Here is a 20356-nt window from a genome sequence, read left to right as displayed (position 1 = left end):
TACATCATCTAAACCAGTCTAATATACTTAACCCTGAAATGTATAGGACTCTTTCTACTCAGGCTGGATGGCTATTAAGATTTTGAACTCACCTTCAGCGATAGATTACCAGCCCAACCGGGAAAAAAAATCTTGGTGTCCTGGGATTATTTGAGGCACTGATTCAGAAAATTGTTTGAAAATTTTGCATCAGCTCTAATTTCTTAGCTGCCCATAGAAAACCATAGTTATTGTGGTTATATCTGGGCAAGCAGATTCTGCCTAGTAGATAGCATATGTTATGTATCTAAACAACTAAACAACTAGTGCTAATAGGGGAAAACTGGTGCCATTTTTGGAATCAGTGGGCCAAATATACCCAGAAACAGGGCTCACATTTGAGGCATCAAATGGTATGTTGGCCAGTGTTATTTGCCACAACATTCACCTTTCTTTCCCAATCCACGCTTTCACCTGAAAATGCAAAGTTATGTTACAGATGAAAAGAAATTTGAAAAAGTGGTTTCGGTAATAATGGCAAAACATGAGAAAGCAAGGACTTTGACTCACATCAGCTCTCGGTTTCCGCAGCTGGTCTGTCAGAGATGTCACGATGGAATCTGGTGACCTCACAAACCAAGCCGTGAGCAGTCTTGCCAGCATTTCCACTGGAATCTTGGGTTCAAATCCTAGGGTTTTTGCCAGGATCTCTGAGAGGAGGACATGAACTATTTAGAGCTGATAACGACAAAAAATCTGGTGTCTGCAGCTGCTGGTGCTGGGGCTGCCTTCCTGATAGCCAAAGCTATCTTGGCAGGGATCAACAGCCCTCCCTACAACCCAGAGCAACTACCATTTGCCAGTAAGGTGGGGATTTGGGGAAATTGATGCAATATACCAAAAGCATATTGCTGTGTACTGGAAGTGGTTATGGCTCTCCCATAAGTTATTTTATATGTTGGTGCATCCACAAAGCAATTCCCATACAGCACTGGTTTAATCCCGAATTATTGAACTGAGAACATGTAAGAATTTTATGGGCGTTGGCGGAAATACAGGCTTTTGGTTATCTATCAACAGTCAGTCTGTATCAGACATCTTTATTGCCATCAAGGTTAAGACAGAGAGTTTCCATTCTCTTAATTCTGTTCATCTGGGTTAACCAACCTGGCCATTCTGGATGTGTTGGACTATCATCTCCATCATCACCTTCTGGGTGCAGAAACAGGCCAATGAGATTATCAAGGGACTGAAGCAACTCCGCAAGAGGGAAGGATACAACATTTGGGGCTGTGTTTGGCTTCTTTTTAAAAAGATAAGTGAGTGGTAACAAAATAGTGGTGTGTAAAATCATTATTTATATGGAGATAATAGATAAAAGAACCTTTTGCTTCACTTAGTGCTCTAACCCAAGGTCATCCTCAGGAGGTGAGTGATGGGAGATTTAAGATAAGTCAGATTCGAACTGCATTATATCAGTGTAGAAGGGACTACAGTAAAAATGTTAAGAGTACTTTAGCTATATCCTAGTTAGTTATATGTTAGGAAACTTTTATTTTAGAGCTTGCATCCCTCTTTCCCTCAGTGAGTCTGTGTCCTGAAGACAATAGGTGTGTTTACTTGGCAGCTGTTTTCATTGATTCTGAGAGAGTAGAAACACACAGCAAACAACCAATGCAATTCATTTCAGAAAATACTTGTTAGTTTAAATAGAACAGCTGTGAGTGTGTGTGATAATGCCCTAGGAAACACTTTGAGATTAAGAAAATATAGAAATCTTGGCATTTCCAGATTTATCTAGAACAGTGGTTTTCAACCTGGCATCCCCAGATGTTTTTGGCCTACAACTCCCAGAAATCCCAGCCAGTTTACCAGCTGTTAGGATTTCTGGGTTGATGGCCAAAAACATCTGGGGACCCCAAGTTGAGAACCACTGATCTAAAAGTAAGCAAGGATGGCAATGCAATCTCAGATACCAGAAGCAATATGTCTGTATTTTTTACTGGGAACACAAGGCAGAAGCAGCAGGTGCACCTATTTACTCCTGGTCAATTCCTCATGGAAAAATGATTGGCCACTGTTTGAACAGACTAGATAATCTTTGGTCTGACCCACCACAATTCTGCTTGTATTCTTTCCAGCATGGTGCTATCTGTACTGGCTGGGGATGACTGCGGCTCCCACTTGTACAGTTTCAGAAAGGGGAATGATCTCTGGAATAACAGAACAAAGAAATGGCTGTGCAATATCCTTGTACCTTTTTATATGAATACTAGCTTGGGAACCGGGCAATGCCCGGGTTATTTGATAAAGGCATTATTTGTCTTTGATTGTTAGGTATTCTCAGTTTGGAGTGGGTGAACTATAATTCCCAGAATCGTGGGTCAATCCTCCCCAAACCCTGCCAGTATTCAGAGTTGGCCATTTTGGGTCTGTGTACTAAATGTGGTCCAGATCTGTCATTGGCTGGTCATCGCCTGGCTTCAGTGCTCTCTGGATGGGGGTGAACTGCCACAGCTCCCAGATTCCAGGGGCAATTGTCCCAAAACATCTGTCAGTATCCACAGCAGGCTATGTTGAGTCTGTGTGCCAAGTTTGATCCAGATCTGTCGTTGGCTGGGTTCAGTGCTCTTTGGATGCAGGTAAACTACAACTCCCAAAATCAAGGTCCATTCCCACAAACCCCTGCAGTATGTTCAGTTGGTCATGAGGCTTCTCTGTGCAAAATTTGGTCCCATTCCATTGTCAGTGGGGGTCACTTTTCTCTGGATGCAGGTGAACTATAACTCCCTTTTCCCCAAACTTGTCCAATATGCTCTATTGGTTGTGGGGGCTCTGTGTACCAAGTTTGGTCCTGGTCCATCATTGGTGAGGTTTGATTGCAGGTGAACTATAAATCCCATTACCTACTTCTTCCAAATGTCCAGGCCAATTCCCCTCAAAACCCACCAGTATTCAAATCTGGGCATATTGGGTATGTATGGCAAGTTTGGTCCAGACCCATCATTGTTTGGGTTCATAGCGTTCTGGGTGTAGATGAACTACAACTCATCTACATTCCCCAGTAGGAGTCACAGGGCTCTGACTTGATGCAGGATGAAGGACAACTTCCACCATGTGGAGTCAATCCCCCAAACTCCTCCTCTGTGGTGTTTGTTCTGCAGACAGATTTGAAAGGGAAGGGCAGTAGGTGAGGTCATGCAAATTTCACAGCAATGGAGAACCCTGGGATGTCTGCCTGTGGTGGAGGAAAATGCAAAATCTAGGATGAAATGGTCCCCAAATGAAAGCATTCCTTGGGTGGTGTGCTGTAGTGTTTGGGAAGAACATTGGCAGGGTTTGGGCTACATGTTCATGGAGCTCACTGTAACCAAATGTCAGTGGACGGGAGTGACTTGCTGGCTCCTTAGCATTGGGAACTGTAGCCTGTTTGTGGAGGCTGGAGGCTGTCTGTGTGAACAGACACCTGTGCCACATACACACATACAGGTTTTTACTTTTATTATGGATATAGATATAGATAATAGATATAGATATAGATTACCGACCATACATTCAGTTTCAATTTCTCCTATCTCCTTGGCTTTTTGAGTTGCATCTCTTAGAGTGCACAGTGTTTTCTAATGCTTAGCATGCAAGGGCTGGGCAAAGACATACTAGTTTTGCACACCTGCCTAGGAGGAAGCAATCTGCTTAATGAAATGTGGTATGCTATGAATTAAATATCATATATTTCCATATCCTGACATTCCAGTGTCTGGCATGGCCCTTCTTGTGAGAAGCAGAATTCTTGAGAGACAGTGCTTCACTGAACCAGGTGAATGCATTAAAATATTGTCTTTGAAGAAGATACAGGCAAAGCAGGAGGAAAGTGGTTGAGGCTTTGATAAGTTTCCAAAATAGGGTGTCTTTGATACATATCTGTGAACTAGTCTTAAGATTGGCAGCACTGAAATTCAATATTATAATAGGTAATCCAAAAATCTTCATATTTGAACCCATTTTCAGACCTGCAACTTCAATATTAACAATAGGTCCCAATGCATTTTTACTGAGCTACTCAAGTAACATATCAAGCGGAGATGAAAAGGGAAGAAAATAAAGCAAAGTTTGTTTTACTCATCACTGGATTTGTGGTCAACCAGGGGCCAGCTGAACCATTAATAATACAGCCCTAGATCTAAGCCTAGCTTAACATGGTGTGAATTCTGGTTTGCCATTTATAAGCAACAGGCTAGTTACTTATAATTTGCATATTGTGATATCTGAGCTAGACAGAATCTGGCATCCCTTGATCTTTCTTCCCTAGCAACTCAGGCGTGTTTTTTTCTGTCTTGTTGGGTGATAAATGAGTCAGACCATGATCTTGTGCTTGCTTTGGATGTCATGACGAACAAACCAAGGTCAAGGGTGAATTGTGATGGGTTGTGGCCTCCATTTTGCTGGTACAGTGAACCAGACTTAGGACCTTATCAGACAGCAGGGAGGAAGTGGAGGAAACCATCCTCCTTCATTCCCTACCATCTTTCCCCATCTTTTGGGACAACAGGCCATCCCAAAGCTTTTTCTTTCATGCTTTTTCCACTTCCTCCCCATTTTCTTTAATTAGGAGATAGGTAGCACAAAGTCTTCTCTCCGTTTTCAGGTGCTGGTAACACGGATTCCCGTGGGCAGCCAGTGGAAGTGGCTATGTGTCATGGGATGGCCTATATGGGACTCCCATTTTGCCAGCTCCTGAAAACAGAAAAAGATGCAAAGAAGGCTACATCTGATAAGTTCCTTAGCCATCAGGATTGATCCTTTAAATTTCAGGCTAAAGCCACTCTACTGATATGGAAATCAACTATTCCTATTCAACAGCTGGAGCCAGCATGCTGGCTTACCTACAGTAAACCAAGGTTCTTATTTTAGGCATTCAAACCCATGTCAAAACATATGAGACATAACTATGCTGTTCTGTAGACGCTCCATTCAACACTGCTAATTCTTTTGATCCTTTCCCCTTCCTGCCATCCTTGGGTTTGCTTCATTCCTCTTTTTGCTTTCAGAATTGGCCATAGCGCATCAGAGTAAACATGAGATAGAATCCAGAGAACTCAGGGGACATTTGCTCTCTCTCAATTCAAAGCTAGATGACTACTCCAAGAATATGATACTCCATGGCATCACTCGCTCTGTTTATCTACTGGACACAGAGGTGAGCATACCAATTTGCATAGTGTACACTATAGACCTCGAAAAACATGACAAAAGCCACCAGGTTTAGGAGAGTGAGCCATGTTTAGGCCATATCACCTCTCTCAATACTCATCGAGACCTGATTCTGGGCGACTTGCAGCTTCTACTGAGAAATGAAAACAGTTTAGGAGGCATAAGGGATGCTGCAACTGCACTAAGGCTAAACAGATCTTGTCTGTGTAAATTTCTGAGAACCTGGTGTTCAGCTATAGTGGGGAACCAAGTGGTGGCATTGCCCCCCCCCCCCATAGGAATTCACCCCACCCCAAATTTAGGACATTGCTGAGAGTGAGACACTGGAAATAGATTGCCTCTATACATCTTTTATTTGTGGTTTGCATTTCCTATGTAGCTTTGCATGCCTAATTTCATTGGATGTCTAAATTGTATTTTCTTGTGGCTTGACTGAGATTTTACATAACTGAAAATCTGGAAGGAAAGAAATCCCTTCCAAAGATCACCTTTAAAAATAATTCCTAATATTAACAACTACAAAAATGACATTTCCTTTTGAATATCTTTTTGTTTGTTTGTCAGCAAATGTTTTTTAAAAAATCATACAGTGGTCAGTTCTGCGGTCATGTGTCTTTTAGATTTCTGTTTGCAATCATTTCATTTTCAACAGATCTTGAGATATAAAGAACTTATATTAGATAAGAATATAGATTTAAACACCATTTATTTATATAAAGGAACTAGCTATGCCTGGCCACACGTTGCTGTGGCGAAGTATGGTGGTATGGGAAATAAAGTACTGAGGAATTGGTGGTAGTTAAGGTAAAGGGTAAAGGTTTTCCCCTGACATTAAGTTCAGTCTGGTCTGACTTTGGGGGTTGGTGGTCATCTCCATTTCTAAGCCGAAGAGGTGGCATTGTCCGTAGACTCCTCCAAGGTCATGTGGCATGACTGCATGGAGCGCCGTTACCTTCCCGCCAAAGCAGTACCTATTAATCTACTCTCATTTGCATGAACTTTAGGGTTGGCAGAAGCTAGGGCTAACAGTGGGGGCTCTCTCCACTCCCCCAATTCAAACCTGAATGAATGCTGTAATTAGGGGAAATGATTAGCATGTAATGGCCTTGCAGCTTTAAAGCCTAGCTGTTTCCTCCCTGAGTGAATTTTTTGTTGGGAGGTGTTAGCTGGCCCTGATTGTTTCATGTCTGGAATTCCCTTGTTTTCAGAGTGGTGGTGTTTGTGATATTTTATGTGCTTCTACTGTCTGTGGCCCTCAGAAAATAGAGGATTTGCCAGACTTTGGTGATGGGAAGACTTTGTTGGGAGGTGTTAGCTGGCCCTGATTGTTTCCTGTGTGGAATTCCCCTGTTTTCAGAGTGTTGTTCTTTATTTAATGTTCTGATTTTAGAGATTGTATTGTTCTGTTTTATTATACCACAGTAATTTTTATATATTCTGATTTTAGTGTTTTTGAATACTTGGAGGTAGATTGTATTCATTTTCACAGTTCACAGCAAAATAATAATAATAATAATAATAACAACAACAACAACAACAACAACAACAACAACAACTTTGGTAATACGCACTGCTTCACTCCATTGTCAGCTTCCTTTCTGGAAGTATCCTTCCTTGGGAGGTGTTAGCCGGCCCTGATTGTTTCCTTTCAGGAATTTCCAATTTTCCTGCTTTCAGAGTGTTGCTCTTTATTTACTGTCCTGGTTTTAGAGATTATATTGTTCTGTATTATTCTATCACATTTCATTTGTAATTATTTCATATTACAGTAGAATCTCATTTATCTAACATTCACTTATCCAATGTTCTGGGTTATCCAACGCAGTCTGCCTTTTAGTAGTCAATGTTTTTGTAGTCAGTGTTTTAAATTCATTGTGATATTTTGGTGGTAAATTTGTAAATACAGTATTACTGCACATGGGACTACTTTTTCTGTCAAATTTGTTGTGTAACATGATGTTTTGATGCTTAATTTGTATAATGATTACCTAATTTGATGTTTAATCGGCTTTTCCTGAATCCCTTCTTATTATCCAACATATTCACTTATCCAACGTTCTGCCAGCCTGTTTATGTTGGACAAGTGAGACTGTACTGTATATTTATAATCTTATATTATCTGCTTAGAACTGGATTATATGAGGGCCCTTCTACCCAGCTGGATAAAATGCACACTGAAGTGGATTATATGGCAGTGTGGAGTCAATATAATCCAGTTCAAAGTAGATAATATAAATGGGTTATATATCTCTGTGGAAGGGCTTTGAGTCTACACTGCCATATAATAAAATCTGATAATCTGTACCTTATAGGCAGTGTGGAAGAGGCCTAACTCTGCCTGTCCCCTGGGCTGAGTGGGTTGCTAGGAGACCAAGTGGGCAGAGCTTAGCCTTCTAAATGGCAGCAATTGGATAAAAAACAATTATTCCTTTCGCTCTAATCAGGACTTTATTTTTCTTTTCTTTTTGTTGTATCAACCTAGAGGTGTGGATGATGGGTTGTGTTGTCAAATTTCGAGGTTGGGGGGGCTGTAGTTTTGTTGTTTTGTCGGTCACCAGGATTCCATCACTCTTTTATATATATAGATTAAAAGAGGACTACTGTGGAACACGGTTCATCCAAATCAGGAATCTGATTGCCCTCCAAATGTTATTAGCTCTCAATTCCCATCAGCACCAACCTGACCAATGGCAAAGGACCATGGATGCAGTAAATCCAGGAACTGCCACTTTTATAGTTCCTCTTACACCAATTGGCCACACTGTTTCACCCATTAATTAGGCTCACATTTGCTTAGGATCAGGATTCCTGAAGGACACTCTGCTGTAAGATTCTGGGCATCCACTGATTTCATAAAAAGTAATTTTGCTTATCACACAGTTACCATGAAGAAGCACCAGTTTTTTTGGAATTCCTTACATCATAAATGTTCTTACTGATGATTGTATTCTCCTATTTCCTAAGCATATTTTTCTTATCAATATCCTCTAGTGTGAATGTCAATTCATTTTACTTGACTTTCTTCTTTTTGTATAAATGTTTTTTTTTTCTTTTTGGGGGGAATAATATTATTTGCCATTTTTGGTTGCACTTTACTATGTTTCTCTGATTGCCTTGTAAATCAAATTTAATTACGTTATCTGCTTTGAATGTATTTGAGCTCAGAGCTTAAAAAAGCAAGTAATCTCTTAATAAAGAAAATCAGTTAAGTTAATGTGTTCAACATAGAGTTGAGAAATTATGAGGTGCTATTCAGAAATGCCTTTCTTTCAACAACTCGTGCCATGCCTATATCTTTTACCATACACATAAACACAGCTATGATGTTATTACTTTGCTTTTCCAGGCATCTGCATGTACTTATGATGATATCAAACTAGTGGCATCATTCCTGGATGATCCAGATGTGGGCATCAAGATTCAGACTTTGCATGCCCTCAAGGCCTTTGCAGGCATCTGGAAGTTTAGAATTAGAATCCAGGTGACTATTTGCACTTGACATTGCTGTACTGTGTCTGATTTGGTGCATTGCATCAGGAAGGATTGACATGTATCTTATTATTTGAGAGATGTCAGCTGAAAATGTGTATTGGCTCCAGTGGAAAGCTATGAGCCTGAGGTGAATGAATTTGATCCATGATGTCTTTTTTAGACTTGGGAACACCTGAGTAATGAACATGCCTGTGTGGATTCACCCTTAGAAGCAGTAAGAGAAAGCACACTTGAAGCCTCTATCAGCAGTTGCCATCCCACCATTCCCCCAGGAGAGAAAATACATCTTCCTCCTTTGATGAAAAAGCAACACATTTTGTCATCACTAGACCACATTTTCAGTTAATGAAAGTAACCCATGGGCATATTTGAGAAACTTGGACTATGACAATAGTGTATTATTTTTGCTATGACAATAGTGTAGTATTTGATGCACAATTAATAGGGCATAGGCTTACACATGCTCTGGGAAAGATGACAATGATTTCCTTTTCCTTTTTTTCCTTCTTTTAAAAAATTGTTTAGATATGCACATCTGTATGAATGAGCACAACTTTCAAAAGTTTAATTTAGTCTAAGTACATTGGGGAGAGGCATATGTAACAGTCCATTAGGATGTGACAGGAGAGTGTCCTTTGGTCATTAAACATGTCCTAATGAAGATCCAACAGAAGTTAGTGGCTGTCTTGCAACAATCTTCTGGACAGCACTCGAATGAGCAGCAAAGATTATATAATATTTATTGAAACTTTTCCAGGGATAAAATATAATTCCTTGGTCAATTAGAAGAATGAAGCATCCTCATTTTAACTAGAGGGAAGATATGAAGGGTGTGCATTCAGACTTATAATTCTTCCTCACGCACAAGAGCATGCAAACAGAACCATATTTTTTCATGCACAAAGACCTTAGCAACAAATAAGTTATTGCAGTGGTTTCGCTTCTTACCCTCCCTCATGACTATTCCGGGGGGGGGGGGGTGCCTGAAAATCAGTTTCAACCCGAAATAGATATGATGTCATATCACTTCTGGTTTAGAAAAGTATAGCTGTATAGTCTGCTGCGGGTGCAGAGTAGATGACACTTAGATCACATCCCTAGTACAGTTATACACCTCTTTGTACTTCATACGAACTTTTAATTCTCCCCAAATGTTATAAGGAGAAAAGCTACACACGGGGAATAAATAAAAGAAAGGTGCACAATTCATGTTGGTTATATTTGGATTCCCCCCCACACACACACACACATATATATATATATATATATATACACACACACACACACATACATACATACACACACACACACACACATATATACATACAAGAAGTGGAGTAGCAGATGTTAATGAAAGAAACAAAAGGTTTCAGAAATTAAAGAAATGTATTACAGAACAAGTGGTCATGTAGGCAATTGAAGTTCACTGCCCTGGCCATTTTATATGAGAAGGGGAACTCAAATTTTGACTTCATCAAAGTTGGGACATTTGAAATAAAATATTCTAATGTTAGGGCAAGAGTCAGTATAGTATAATGGTTTGACCATTGGACTACAACTCTGGAGACCAGAGTTTGAATCCTTGGATAGCCATGGAAAGCTACTGGTTGTCCATGGGCATGTCACACTCTCTCAGCCCCAGAAGAAGACAAATCTTGCCAAGAAAATCCTGTTATAGACTCATCTTTGGACCACCATAAGTTGGGAAAAAATAGTGTAAAGACACAACAACAATAACGACAGCATCATCAACAACAATAGTAGTTTCCAGATCAGCTCATATAACATAGTAGATGTGAAACATGAAACCAAGTGGTTTCTCCTAGACCTGCAGGTTGGATTTCAAGTGAAAGTTATCTACTAATCTAAGAAAAAATATTTAAATTTCCTAGCGCGATGGATGCATGACATTGTGTCTATTCTGTCTTAGCTTCTAGCCCCTGGCTAGAGAAACAGATTCACCCTATGGTTTTTAATTCTATAGATGAAGAACCATCTGGAGCAGGCATGAGAAAACTACTGGCTGTTAGGAATTGCAGGAGTTGAAATCCAGAACACTTGGAGGGCCAAAGTTTGCTTATGCCTGGTCTGGAGGGTCATCATTCTGTCCCAATGCCACCTCCCTGGGAACTCTTTACTCTGCATGGCTGTAGCACACAGTGGCCTAGAGACTCCAGGCTCTTCTTCTAGAGTTGCTATTCATGTGAGTGGCTTCTAGTTTGGCGAAGACAGATTAAAAAGTGCAGTAATACCTTAAGCTTCTCTCAATATCTCATAACAAAAGAAAAGATTATTAAATATGTCTTCCAGGTAGATGTCAGTATTCATCTTGCACACCTAATAATTTCCAATAGATAGATAAAGATTAAAGTGATAATTCAATCTTAGAAACCTTTTTTAACATCAGCAGCAGCACCAAGACAAATATGGTTAATGGAAACACAGAGCTGGACAGTGTCTTAGAAACCAAATACCTGTGTTAAGAATCCTGTTTCCTAGCAGTGCATTGTCTGCAGTGGGAATTGTAAAGGTCTGACTTTCATCCATAGTAACAAAATGCTATTTTGTTCGGTGCAGGAGTATATCCCAAAGGTTCTTGAAATCATTACCGATATATGGGATAGTGATGTGCATATTGCTGGACTAAGATTACTCAACGTGCTGCAATTGCCGGATCACATGAATGTGCTGCTAAGAAAACTTCTGCCAGCCCTGATGGAGATACTGCAGATGGGAAACACCTTGTCTCAGGTATTACAGTTCATAGTCTTCCTAGTACCACTCCCTTGGTCTAAATCATCGCTCCTACAGAGCTTTCTATGGAAGCCATCAAATGTGGAGCAGTTATTGTTAATTTCAACTAATGGCAACCCTATCATAAGATTTTCTTGGCAAGGTTTATTAAGAGGAGGTTTAGTGAGGTTGAAAAATATGACTTGCCCAAGGTCAACCAATGGATTGACACGTCTGAGTGTGGATTCAATGCTGGGTCTTCCCGAGTTTCAGCACTCAAACCACTCCACCACTTTGGGTCTATCTGATATTCTGCCTGTATCATTAGTTTGATTTCTTTCTCTTTTTCAGGTGCAGGTTCTAAAATTTCTTAGCAGTTTAGTCCAGAAGGAAAGCCTCCTATTTGACATCATGAATTGCCAGGTAAGAAGCCTCCTCCCCTCTCATACTGAAAAACTTGGAAAAGAAATAGGGAGAAGCATGTGAATAGGGCAAGACTTTTGTTTTTCTGACATTTATATACCACTTTCCCATTTTAAAAATTCCAAAGTAGTTCACAAAAAAAAAAATGAGTACAACAAAACAGTGGCCAGGAAGATCAGATGAAAGAATCTGTTTATTATTCAAACCCACTAGGTGCGGTTAAATTAATAATTAGAAAATAAATAGGCAATGTCATGGTGAGTAGCTAGGTCTTTGATTATCAGCAGAAACATCCAACATTAGAATGAATTCCTCCATAGCAAAGTCAAGGGAGTGCCACCTGGCCATGGTACAATAAACAGTCCTTCCCCAGCATAATCAGGAAAGTCTAATCAGGAAAAGGCAAATTCTTAGATAACCTTATAGAATAGGCATGGGCAAATATTGGCTCTCCAGTGTTTTGGACTTCAACTCCCACAGTTCCTAGCAACCTACCAGTTCTTAGGAATTGTGGAAGTCCAAAACACCTGTTAGAACCTTATAAATAAAAAAGCAACACTTTGAACATGGCCCAAGATCTAGTTACCAACCAGTGTAGATTCTTCAGCACCAGTTTTTATATAGCAGGAAGCCCCAGTTTGCAGAGTCTAGTTGCTCTAATTACAACCACCTTACCAAGACACATGCAAAGTGTGTTGCAGTAGTTCAAACTGTAGCCAAAAGTGCAAATCACTGTGGCCAGATTGTCCGTGAAAGAATGGGTGGTGGCTGCCATCATATGGCCCTCAAGTGGCAAAGATGAATCTAACAGCACTTCCTAAACCATATATCTGTATTTGTAGGAAGAGTACAACTTTATCCAGAACCAGCCCACTGCCACTTCCATGCATTAATTGGATAGTGCATAGTTTCACCCACCTCAGATGCAACAGAAAAAGAGTTGAGTGCCATCTGCATTGCACCTTAAGTCCCTATATTGAAAGAAAGGCAGAATAAAACTAAAGAAATTTTAAAAAAATAAATACTGATAATATCCCAGCCCAAACCTTCTAGTGAGTGCCCTTTAGTGGATGTATATAGATATTAAAGAATATTGGGGACAGGATTTTTCCCTGGACCACCTCATAGCACAGTTCCCTAGAAGTCACAGTCCTAGCCCTTTAGATAGAAATTAAACTACTGGAAAACCATGAAACCTACTCCATCCTCAAGGTAGTTCAGATGAAAGCCATAATCAATCAAAGGTCATTAGAAGATCAAGGAAGAGCAACAGCATTGCACTTCTGTAACCTCCTTGTGATGAAGGCAAGTAAGGCTGATTCCATATCTAAACTAGACCTGAACACAGATTGAAATGCATCTACATGACTCCCATTATCGAAGAGCCTCTCCAGCTGTGCTGAAACTACTATTCAAGAAACCTACTGTTAGTTATTATAAACCTCTGGTTTATCTCTTTAAACTCTGCTACAGCTTAAGAGGTTCATAAGATAGGACCATCTACATTGACAATTTAATGCAGCTCAAAGCTAATTTCAGACTGCAGCAGCTAGACAACAAACTCCCACAAAATAGTTCAATGCATTGTGGTTTGTGTAATCACTAGTGAGGCCTCAAAATTGTCCCAGGATTTCCTATGTAATCATTTATTCATTGAAGCCACTTTCTTCATTACCAGCTTGAAACTGCATTAAATGATCAGTATAGATGGAGCGACAGACATGTATCTTGCTCTGAATGTAAACCAACCACTTTCAATAGACTCTGAAGTTAGCAAAGGGAGCAGGACACCAAGTCTCCTGTACCATCTATTTGTGGGCACTAAAAACTAATTTGACTACCTGTCTTTTAAGGTTCACCCTGAATTCTTCAACCTATTCCAAACATCCCGGCCTGGAAACCTCCTGTTTGAGTTGCTGGTATTTGTAGAACGACTTTGTGAGGGTCGCCTGACTTCACACTATCAGTCAATGCATTGGGAATACAATGAATTGTCTCTCCACGAGGTCCTGTTTGGAGTTGACTCCCGTCTAGCCGACTGTCTTCTCTCTCTTATCATTCATCCTGAGGAGGAGGTACAGATCCAGGCCTGCAGGGTCATCCTGAAACTCCAGCTAAATGAGGACGGCGAGATCATTGGCATCCATGGAACTGATACCACCTACAGTACCCTCTCTGACTGCAATTTTGATCACCCTGCTTTTGAAGCTGAACATTAATGCTTTACAGAGTTTAAGAGACTTAAATTATTTAAATTAAAATTATTGGGGGGGGGGGGTAAATCAAATAGACTGAGGAAGAATAACTTGGGTTTGGTGAAGTAGACAAGTTCACAAAAGCTTATGCTAGAAATTTCTTGGGACTCCTTTTTTTTTCTTTTTATGCTAATACGGACTAACATGGCTACTTGAGGAAAAAGTAGTGTGTGATGTTACTGCTAGTCTTCATAGGTGAAAAGGGTTTATTACCAGTGCATCAGTGGTTCAGCATCTTAACTTCTAGATTTTTTGACCTTCAATTCTAGGATTTCTGACCATTTGCCAGATTAAAGAGACCTTATGTAGTCTAAAATATACAACATCTGAAGGACTAAAGGTTGAGGATAATTAATCTAATTCTCAGTTATGATCTGTAGCAGAGGGAAAGGGCAGGTTTTCTGCATCTAAAAGATGGTCTGAATAATCCTATATCTCCCCCTGCCCCACATCAACATCAATAGGACATTTGCATCAGCAATGGGCAGATTGAGACTCATTGGGCACTTTTTCCTTTAATTTACACCACAAGATTGAGAATCCAAAGCCAGATTCAAAAGACATACACACTGAATTTTTAAAAAGGTGCCTGAGAACATCCAGAGCCCAGGAATTTGATTTCAATGTAAGAACTGAACTGAATTCAAAAGTCTTTTCCCACAATATTCTGGTCCTGTGTAACCCAGCCTTCTTCACTGCAGCAGTGGGTGATAGTTGTGGTTCATAATGATTAAATTATTGTAGCTGAGAGTAAAAGAAAATCTTGCTAATTTACTACAAACACTGGCAGCTCCCAGTAGGTCCCAACCCACATTTCCCCCCATTGCCAACTTACACTGCTGCTGTAATAATGAAACATACACAATATCCTGCAGTCATCCAGCACAAAAGTTGTAGGCAAATCACCAATATTCATGGAAATATCATCAATGTCCATTATGCTTAGGCTGGAATGGCAGCAGCACTGCTCTTCCCATCAGGTAGCCACAGAAGGGGGAAGGCCATTCACAATAAGAATGGACTCTTACTATTTCAGGAATGCTGTAGTTGTACTGGGAGGAGGTTGCCCTGACAGCCTTGTGGGCCCTTCTAACCGGAGGATCTCCATACTGTACAATTTCAAGTGCAGGACATGCAGCACAATACAGCATCTGAATAAATTCCCTTTGGCAGTGATCTGCATGGAGGCCTCTCATGGACAACAATTCAAAACCTACTGAGTAAGGGAAAGAGCCTGCTGACATGGTCAGAAAAAGGAGGAACTATGAGATGAAACAAGACACTTTCAGGGGATGGGCACAGCTGCTTTTTCCTATACATAATTTCTAGGCATAGAGCACAGGGTTGAATCACGGGCAATGCAAATTCCAATTACTGTATACAATGGAGAACAGTAGGATTGAGATCCCATTCTGTTTGCATGCCCAACTATCAAGTCATGTAAGAGGAAAAGAGGAGGTGGCCCAGCTCAAAGCCACTTTATGTACTCCATAGCACATTCCTTATTCAGCAATAATATGGAACATTCACAGATCATAGAGAAGTTATCTTTTTGGCTATAATTCCCAGAATTGCTATCATATCCTTATGCTAGCCAGAGAAATCTGGGAGGCATCATTCAAAAAATAAACACCAAAGTAAATTCAATTATCTTAATCCAATCATATACAATAGCACCACAATGGTTCTTTAAAGAGACTTAGCTCACTGAAGGTTTAAATTTCACATGCAGAAAATCTCAGCTTTAATGTAACCTCCAAATTTGAAAGATGCTTGCGCCCTACAAGCACACCTTACACAGAGAGGTATTTGCACAGTAGACTACTGTGCCCAAACACCAGTCTAATGTAACCAATAGGTCCTGCTTCATTCTTCACTGGGTTTTTACAAACATTTAAGAAGCCAAGATCTTGCGGTGACTTGCAACTCAGGATGCATTTACTCTGCAGAAGTAATGTAGTTTGATGCTATTTTAACTGTGATGGCTCAATGCTACGGAACTCTGGGATTTGTAGTTTGATGAGGCACTAGTACTCTTTGTCAGAAATAGCTAAAGACCTTGTAAATCTACAACTTCCATGATTCCATAGAATGCTATGGAATCACGGGAGACATGACAGTTAAGGTGGTGTCAAACGGCAGTATTCTGTAATGTAGATGCATTCTCAGACAAAAGGCAACATACACAGGGGCTGGGTGTTCTCATTACTCCCATTTCCCATCTTAACCAATCATGGCAGCTCTAAAGCTTGTCTTCCCTGGGGCCACCTCTTTCTCTGACAAAACATGACTGCTGGCACCACTGTTTTGTCTGAGAACTAGCACAGCAGGTCTCACTGTCCATCCACATTGCCTTGTAGATGAACCCATCCCCTGAAAGTCTTATAATCCCATACTGCAGGATCACAGTTCTTGACTCCCTGGAGCAACCAAGGTTTCTGCAGCCCTCCAAATCAAAATTTCATCTTGAGATCAGCTAAAGCAAGCCTGAATTAGAGTTGGAGGAAGGCAGTCTTATATGCTAACTTCTAGCACAAACAAAAACAACACATGCCCAAAATGAAAGGAGAAGGTTGTCTTCCATTGAGTTTAACATGTGGTTTTGACATATACTGAAGTCGGCAACACATTGTGCTGGTGTTGGGGACAGAACTTGAAATAGTTATTTTCAATCCTTGCTTGTCACCTTGATGTCTCCATCCCATGTTGGCTGCTGTACTGACAGTGTACCTATGTTGGTATGGAGCTGCAGCAATATACCTGTAAAGTTATGCTAGTGTTTTCCCACTTGTTGAAGTGCATCTGGGATTCCACACTAATTTTCATCCTATCCTTTGGAGCCCTGGTGGTATAGTGGGTTAAAGCCTTGTGACTTGAAGGTTGGGTTGCTGACCTGAAGGCTGCCAGGTTCGAATCCAAGTGCGGATGAGCTCCCTTTATCAGCTCCAGCTCCATGTGGGGACATGAGAGAAGCCTCCCACAAGGATGGTAAAAAGATCAAAACATCCAGGCATCCCATGGGCAACGTCCTTGCAGACGGCCAATTCTCTCACACCAGAAGCAGCTTGTAGTTTCTCAAGTCGCTCCTGACATGAAAAAAAAAATCCTATCCTTTGATTCCTAGTCAGGAGCAGATCTAAGTTTCACCACTTAAGTTTTTTAGTCTTATGTCTTCAGTGGCACAAAATGTACAAACTTCTAAGTTTTCCTCATTAATTCTGAGAAATCCCATCTATTTATATTTACCAATCTTCAGAATTTGGCTAAGTCAGATTTAAAAAAGAGACAGAGACAGAGAGAGGCCAAGATAGACTAATTCCAGGAAAAGAGATATAGCCAACATTTTGGGACTTATGAAAATTGACAAATTATCATATCAGGGTCTAGATACTGAACAAGGAAATAATGCATCTGCCCAAATAAAGATAAATAAAAATGAGAAATTTTACATTAGAACATTTATTTCTCAGAGAGAAAATATAGTTTCAGACAGTCAGATTATAGTAGGTAAAATTAGCATTTTTTCTTTACAAGCATAGAATTTATTACCTCTTATACCTTCTGATATAAACAGTTCTAGAAAGCAAATAAACTCACTTTCTACAATAAATAGAGCCATCTGTGCTTTACAGCAGACTGACAAGTCACGTTTAGGTCCCATAGCAACAGCAGGATTTTAGCCAATTCAAATCTCTAAAATGTATTTTTTTTAAAAAAAAACAAACACAAGTAAAATGGACGTTCTTAAAACAGTTATACATAGGTTACGAGTCCACAGCCGAGCTACAACCTGGGGAAGTGTATGTTGCTTTAAATTAATTACACTGTGTGCATACAAAAGACCCAGCGACACAACTGAGGGCTTCCAAGAATGGTAACAATTGGCCTAAATAATTTAGAACAGTATTTTACAAGTATGTACACAAGTTCCTTCCATAGCCACACTCTTTATAAAGATTCCCATTCATGCTCTTCATGTTACAGATATTTTGTATAAAGTGTGGTTTTATATCCTGATATATCCCAATATATAAGATGTGGTCCTTTTTAAAAAAAATAAAAAGGATACCACATAGAAATGGCAGTGATTTTCCCCAATATAAACATTTTGTTCCACAATCTCTTTAGTATGAAAAAATAAAAATAATTAAAAATGAATTGAAAAAAAAAAGTAACGATCTCTTCACATTACAATCTTGCTCTGCACCTTTGGTTTTTAAAGCTTAAAAGAAAAAAGGAAAAAAAATGTTACATGATTCAAAATTCAAATATGAAATGTCTTTCAGCTCGCAAACTTCAGTTCTCCCTGTTTTTCTATCACGTGCTTAAAAAATTGGATTTGCCGAAGAGTTATGTCCTATTTTTAAATAGATTCTAGTCTTGGAGGCTCACACAGCAGAAAGCAAATGATGACACTTGTATGGAAATGCAAATGATGAAACTCCAGTTCATGCTGGTGGGCAAGAAAGTAAGACAGTGTTCCAATGCAACCCAAAATGCGATGGAGCAATAATGGTGAATTGCACCTCGATGCAGATACCCTTATCCAAAGCCACATTCTTCAAAACACTTATGGCACTCTTTGCAAACATATACAGCACACTTCATGCTTGGGAAAGCTCTGCACATACAATTAGATGACTTCAGTCCAACTACAAGGGCAGAGTGCATATGGGAAGAGCTTTCCACTTTTGGCTTGCCCCTTTCTGCATAGGCAGGCTGGTGGTTGCTTCTACATCCAATAATCATGCAGATTTATGTAGAGTCAGCTCATCCTCTGTACAAACATCTCCTTGTTTGAGATGGTGGGGACAAATGTTTTCAGAAGATTAATTTCTCCCTCTTCATCTCCTAACAATTTTTAGACCCTTAACAACAATGTTCCAGGCTGGCGAGGTGGCTTCCAAACCATTTATTTATTTATTTTTTAAAAAAACCACTCAACCCAAATCTGTAGTTGAAATCTAAAAACTGCTTCATGAACGGATTTAGACAGAAAACTGTGCAAGTGATTGCTTCTTCATATATAAAAACTCTATACATGTAAGTGTGCATGAGGTAAAGGGTAAAACTCAATGTGACCTTCATCTTCTTTTGGTGCTAAATCATAACACAAAAATCTATATAGGCATGAGATTTCTAGACTAGGGTGCAAATGTAAAAATACGGTGGGACAAACCAGCACTTTCAAAAATAAGATGAAAAAGTGTGACAAATATTACTCAAAATTTGGCACACCAGAGTCATTGAAAGGAGGCCACATTATTTCTATTAGTGGCAAGTTCCAAAGAATTCTTCAGGGCAAGCAGAACACTGGAAACACAAAGAGACTTGTGAGTCTTCTAGTCCAACCAGCAAATGAGTTTAGCTGATCAAACCTAAAATTCTTCCCATCGCATTAACATTACAGCTGCTTGTGATACCCTCTAACTAGTCAGACCATAACAAGACTTCCTCTAATGCTGGCTTTCAGGAGAAACATACTCAGAAAGAACCCAGGCAGGCTTTTTGGCACATATCATATTCATATCCGGAGCTTTTTCTCTATGCTAGGAATCGTGCATCTTTCTTACGGGACATGAACAAGCATCGCAATCACACCTTCCTCCAAGCAGGGCGGAATCTCCTACAATTCAATGGAAATCCTCTGTGCCTTTACAATTACAGGCATTATTTCCAGGGTAAGTAGGAAGTGTAGAGTAGACTCATTCAATCCCTACAGATAATTTGGTGTAACAAAGGGATGGTCTCCCCGAACTCGACTCATATGGATCATGGCCCGGTCGTAAGCAACTTGGACAGATTTACGGATGCTGGTTTTTCGTCCTTCCAACATCTTTAGCTTATCCACTGTGTCATCTACTCCAAGCGGAATAACTTTCTCTCTTGGAAGCCACTGCCTGCAGTTAAAGGACACATTTTTAAAAAATTAGAAGACACAAAAAATATATTGCTAGTACCTTTGAGCATTACATTTTTCTTCCAGCAACACATATTTGTCCAGTTATTATGTTTGGACAAATGTTCACTTTAATTAGGGGGGGAAGCTCTCAAAGAATTAACAAGATGTAGTAGAACATTGCATATTGTACGGAAAAACTATTTATGTGGTGATTCGACTTGATTCTGATACAAGCAAAAGTATTTTCAATAAACAACCAAGAAAAGCAGAGCTGTAAAGCTATCGGGCAGGTATGCAATTTGACTCCTCCAAATAGCTTCTGGGTGATTAAAGTTTGAGATGTAAATTCATCAGAGTAAGT

At 39.8% G+C, this 20356-nt stretch overlaps 2 protein-coding genes across 2 annotated transcripts in view; one reads left to right on the top strand and one right to left on the bottom strand.

Moving 5' to 3' along the window:
• Positions 1-650: 650 nt before the first annotated feature.
• Positions 651-18264, top strand: LOC100552880 (armadillo repeat-containing protein 12). Its single transcript, XM_062978443.1, has 6 exons — positions 651-841; positions 5028-5176; positions 8537-8671; positions 11260-11433; positions 11767-11838; positions 13692-18264. Exons 1-6 carry the CDS (start codon positions 703-705, stop codon positions 14055-14057), a joined length of 1035 nt encoding a protein of 344 aa, XP_062834513.1. The 5' UTR covers positions 651-702; the 3' UTR covers positions 14058-18264.
• Positions 17537-20356, bottom strand: part of brpf3 (bromodomain and PHD finger containing 3) — a 42388-nt gene continuing 39568 nt past the window's right edge. Inside the window, exon 13 of the mRNA XM_062978442.1 lies at positions 17537-19993. Within this exon, the coding sequence (XP_062834512.1) occupies positions 19810-19993 (184 nt within the window). The 3' untranslated portion in view covers positions 17537-19809. The remainder of the gene's footprint in view (positions 19994-20356) is intronic.

The sequence above is a fragment of the Anolis carolinensis genome, chromosome 4 (genome assembly GCF_035594765.1).
Source record: "Anolis carolinensis isolate JA03-04 chromosome 4, rAnoCar3.1.pri, whole genome shotgun sequence".
NCBI lineage: Eukaryota > Metazoa > Chordata > Lepidosauria > Squamata > Dactyloidae > Anolis > Anolis carolinensis.
The sequence above is the reverse complement of the archived record's forward strand: the minus strand, read 5'-3'. Positions and strand labels throughout refer to the sequence as shown.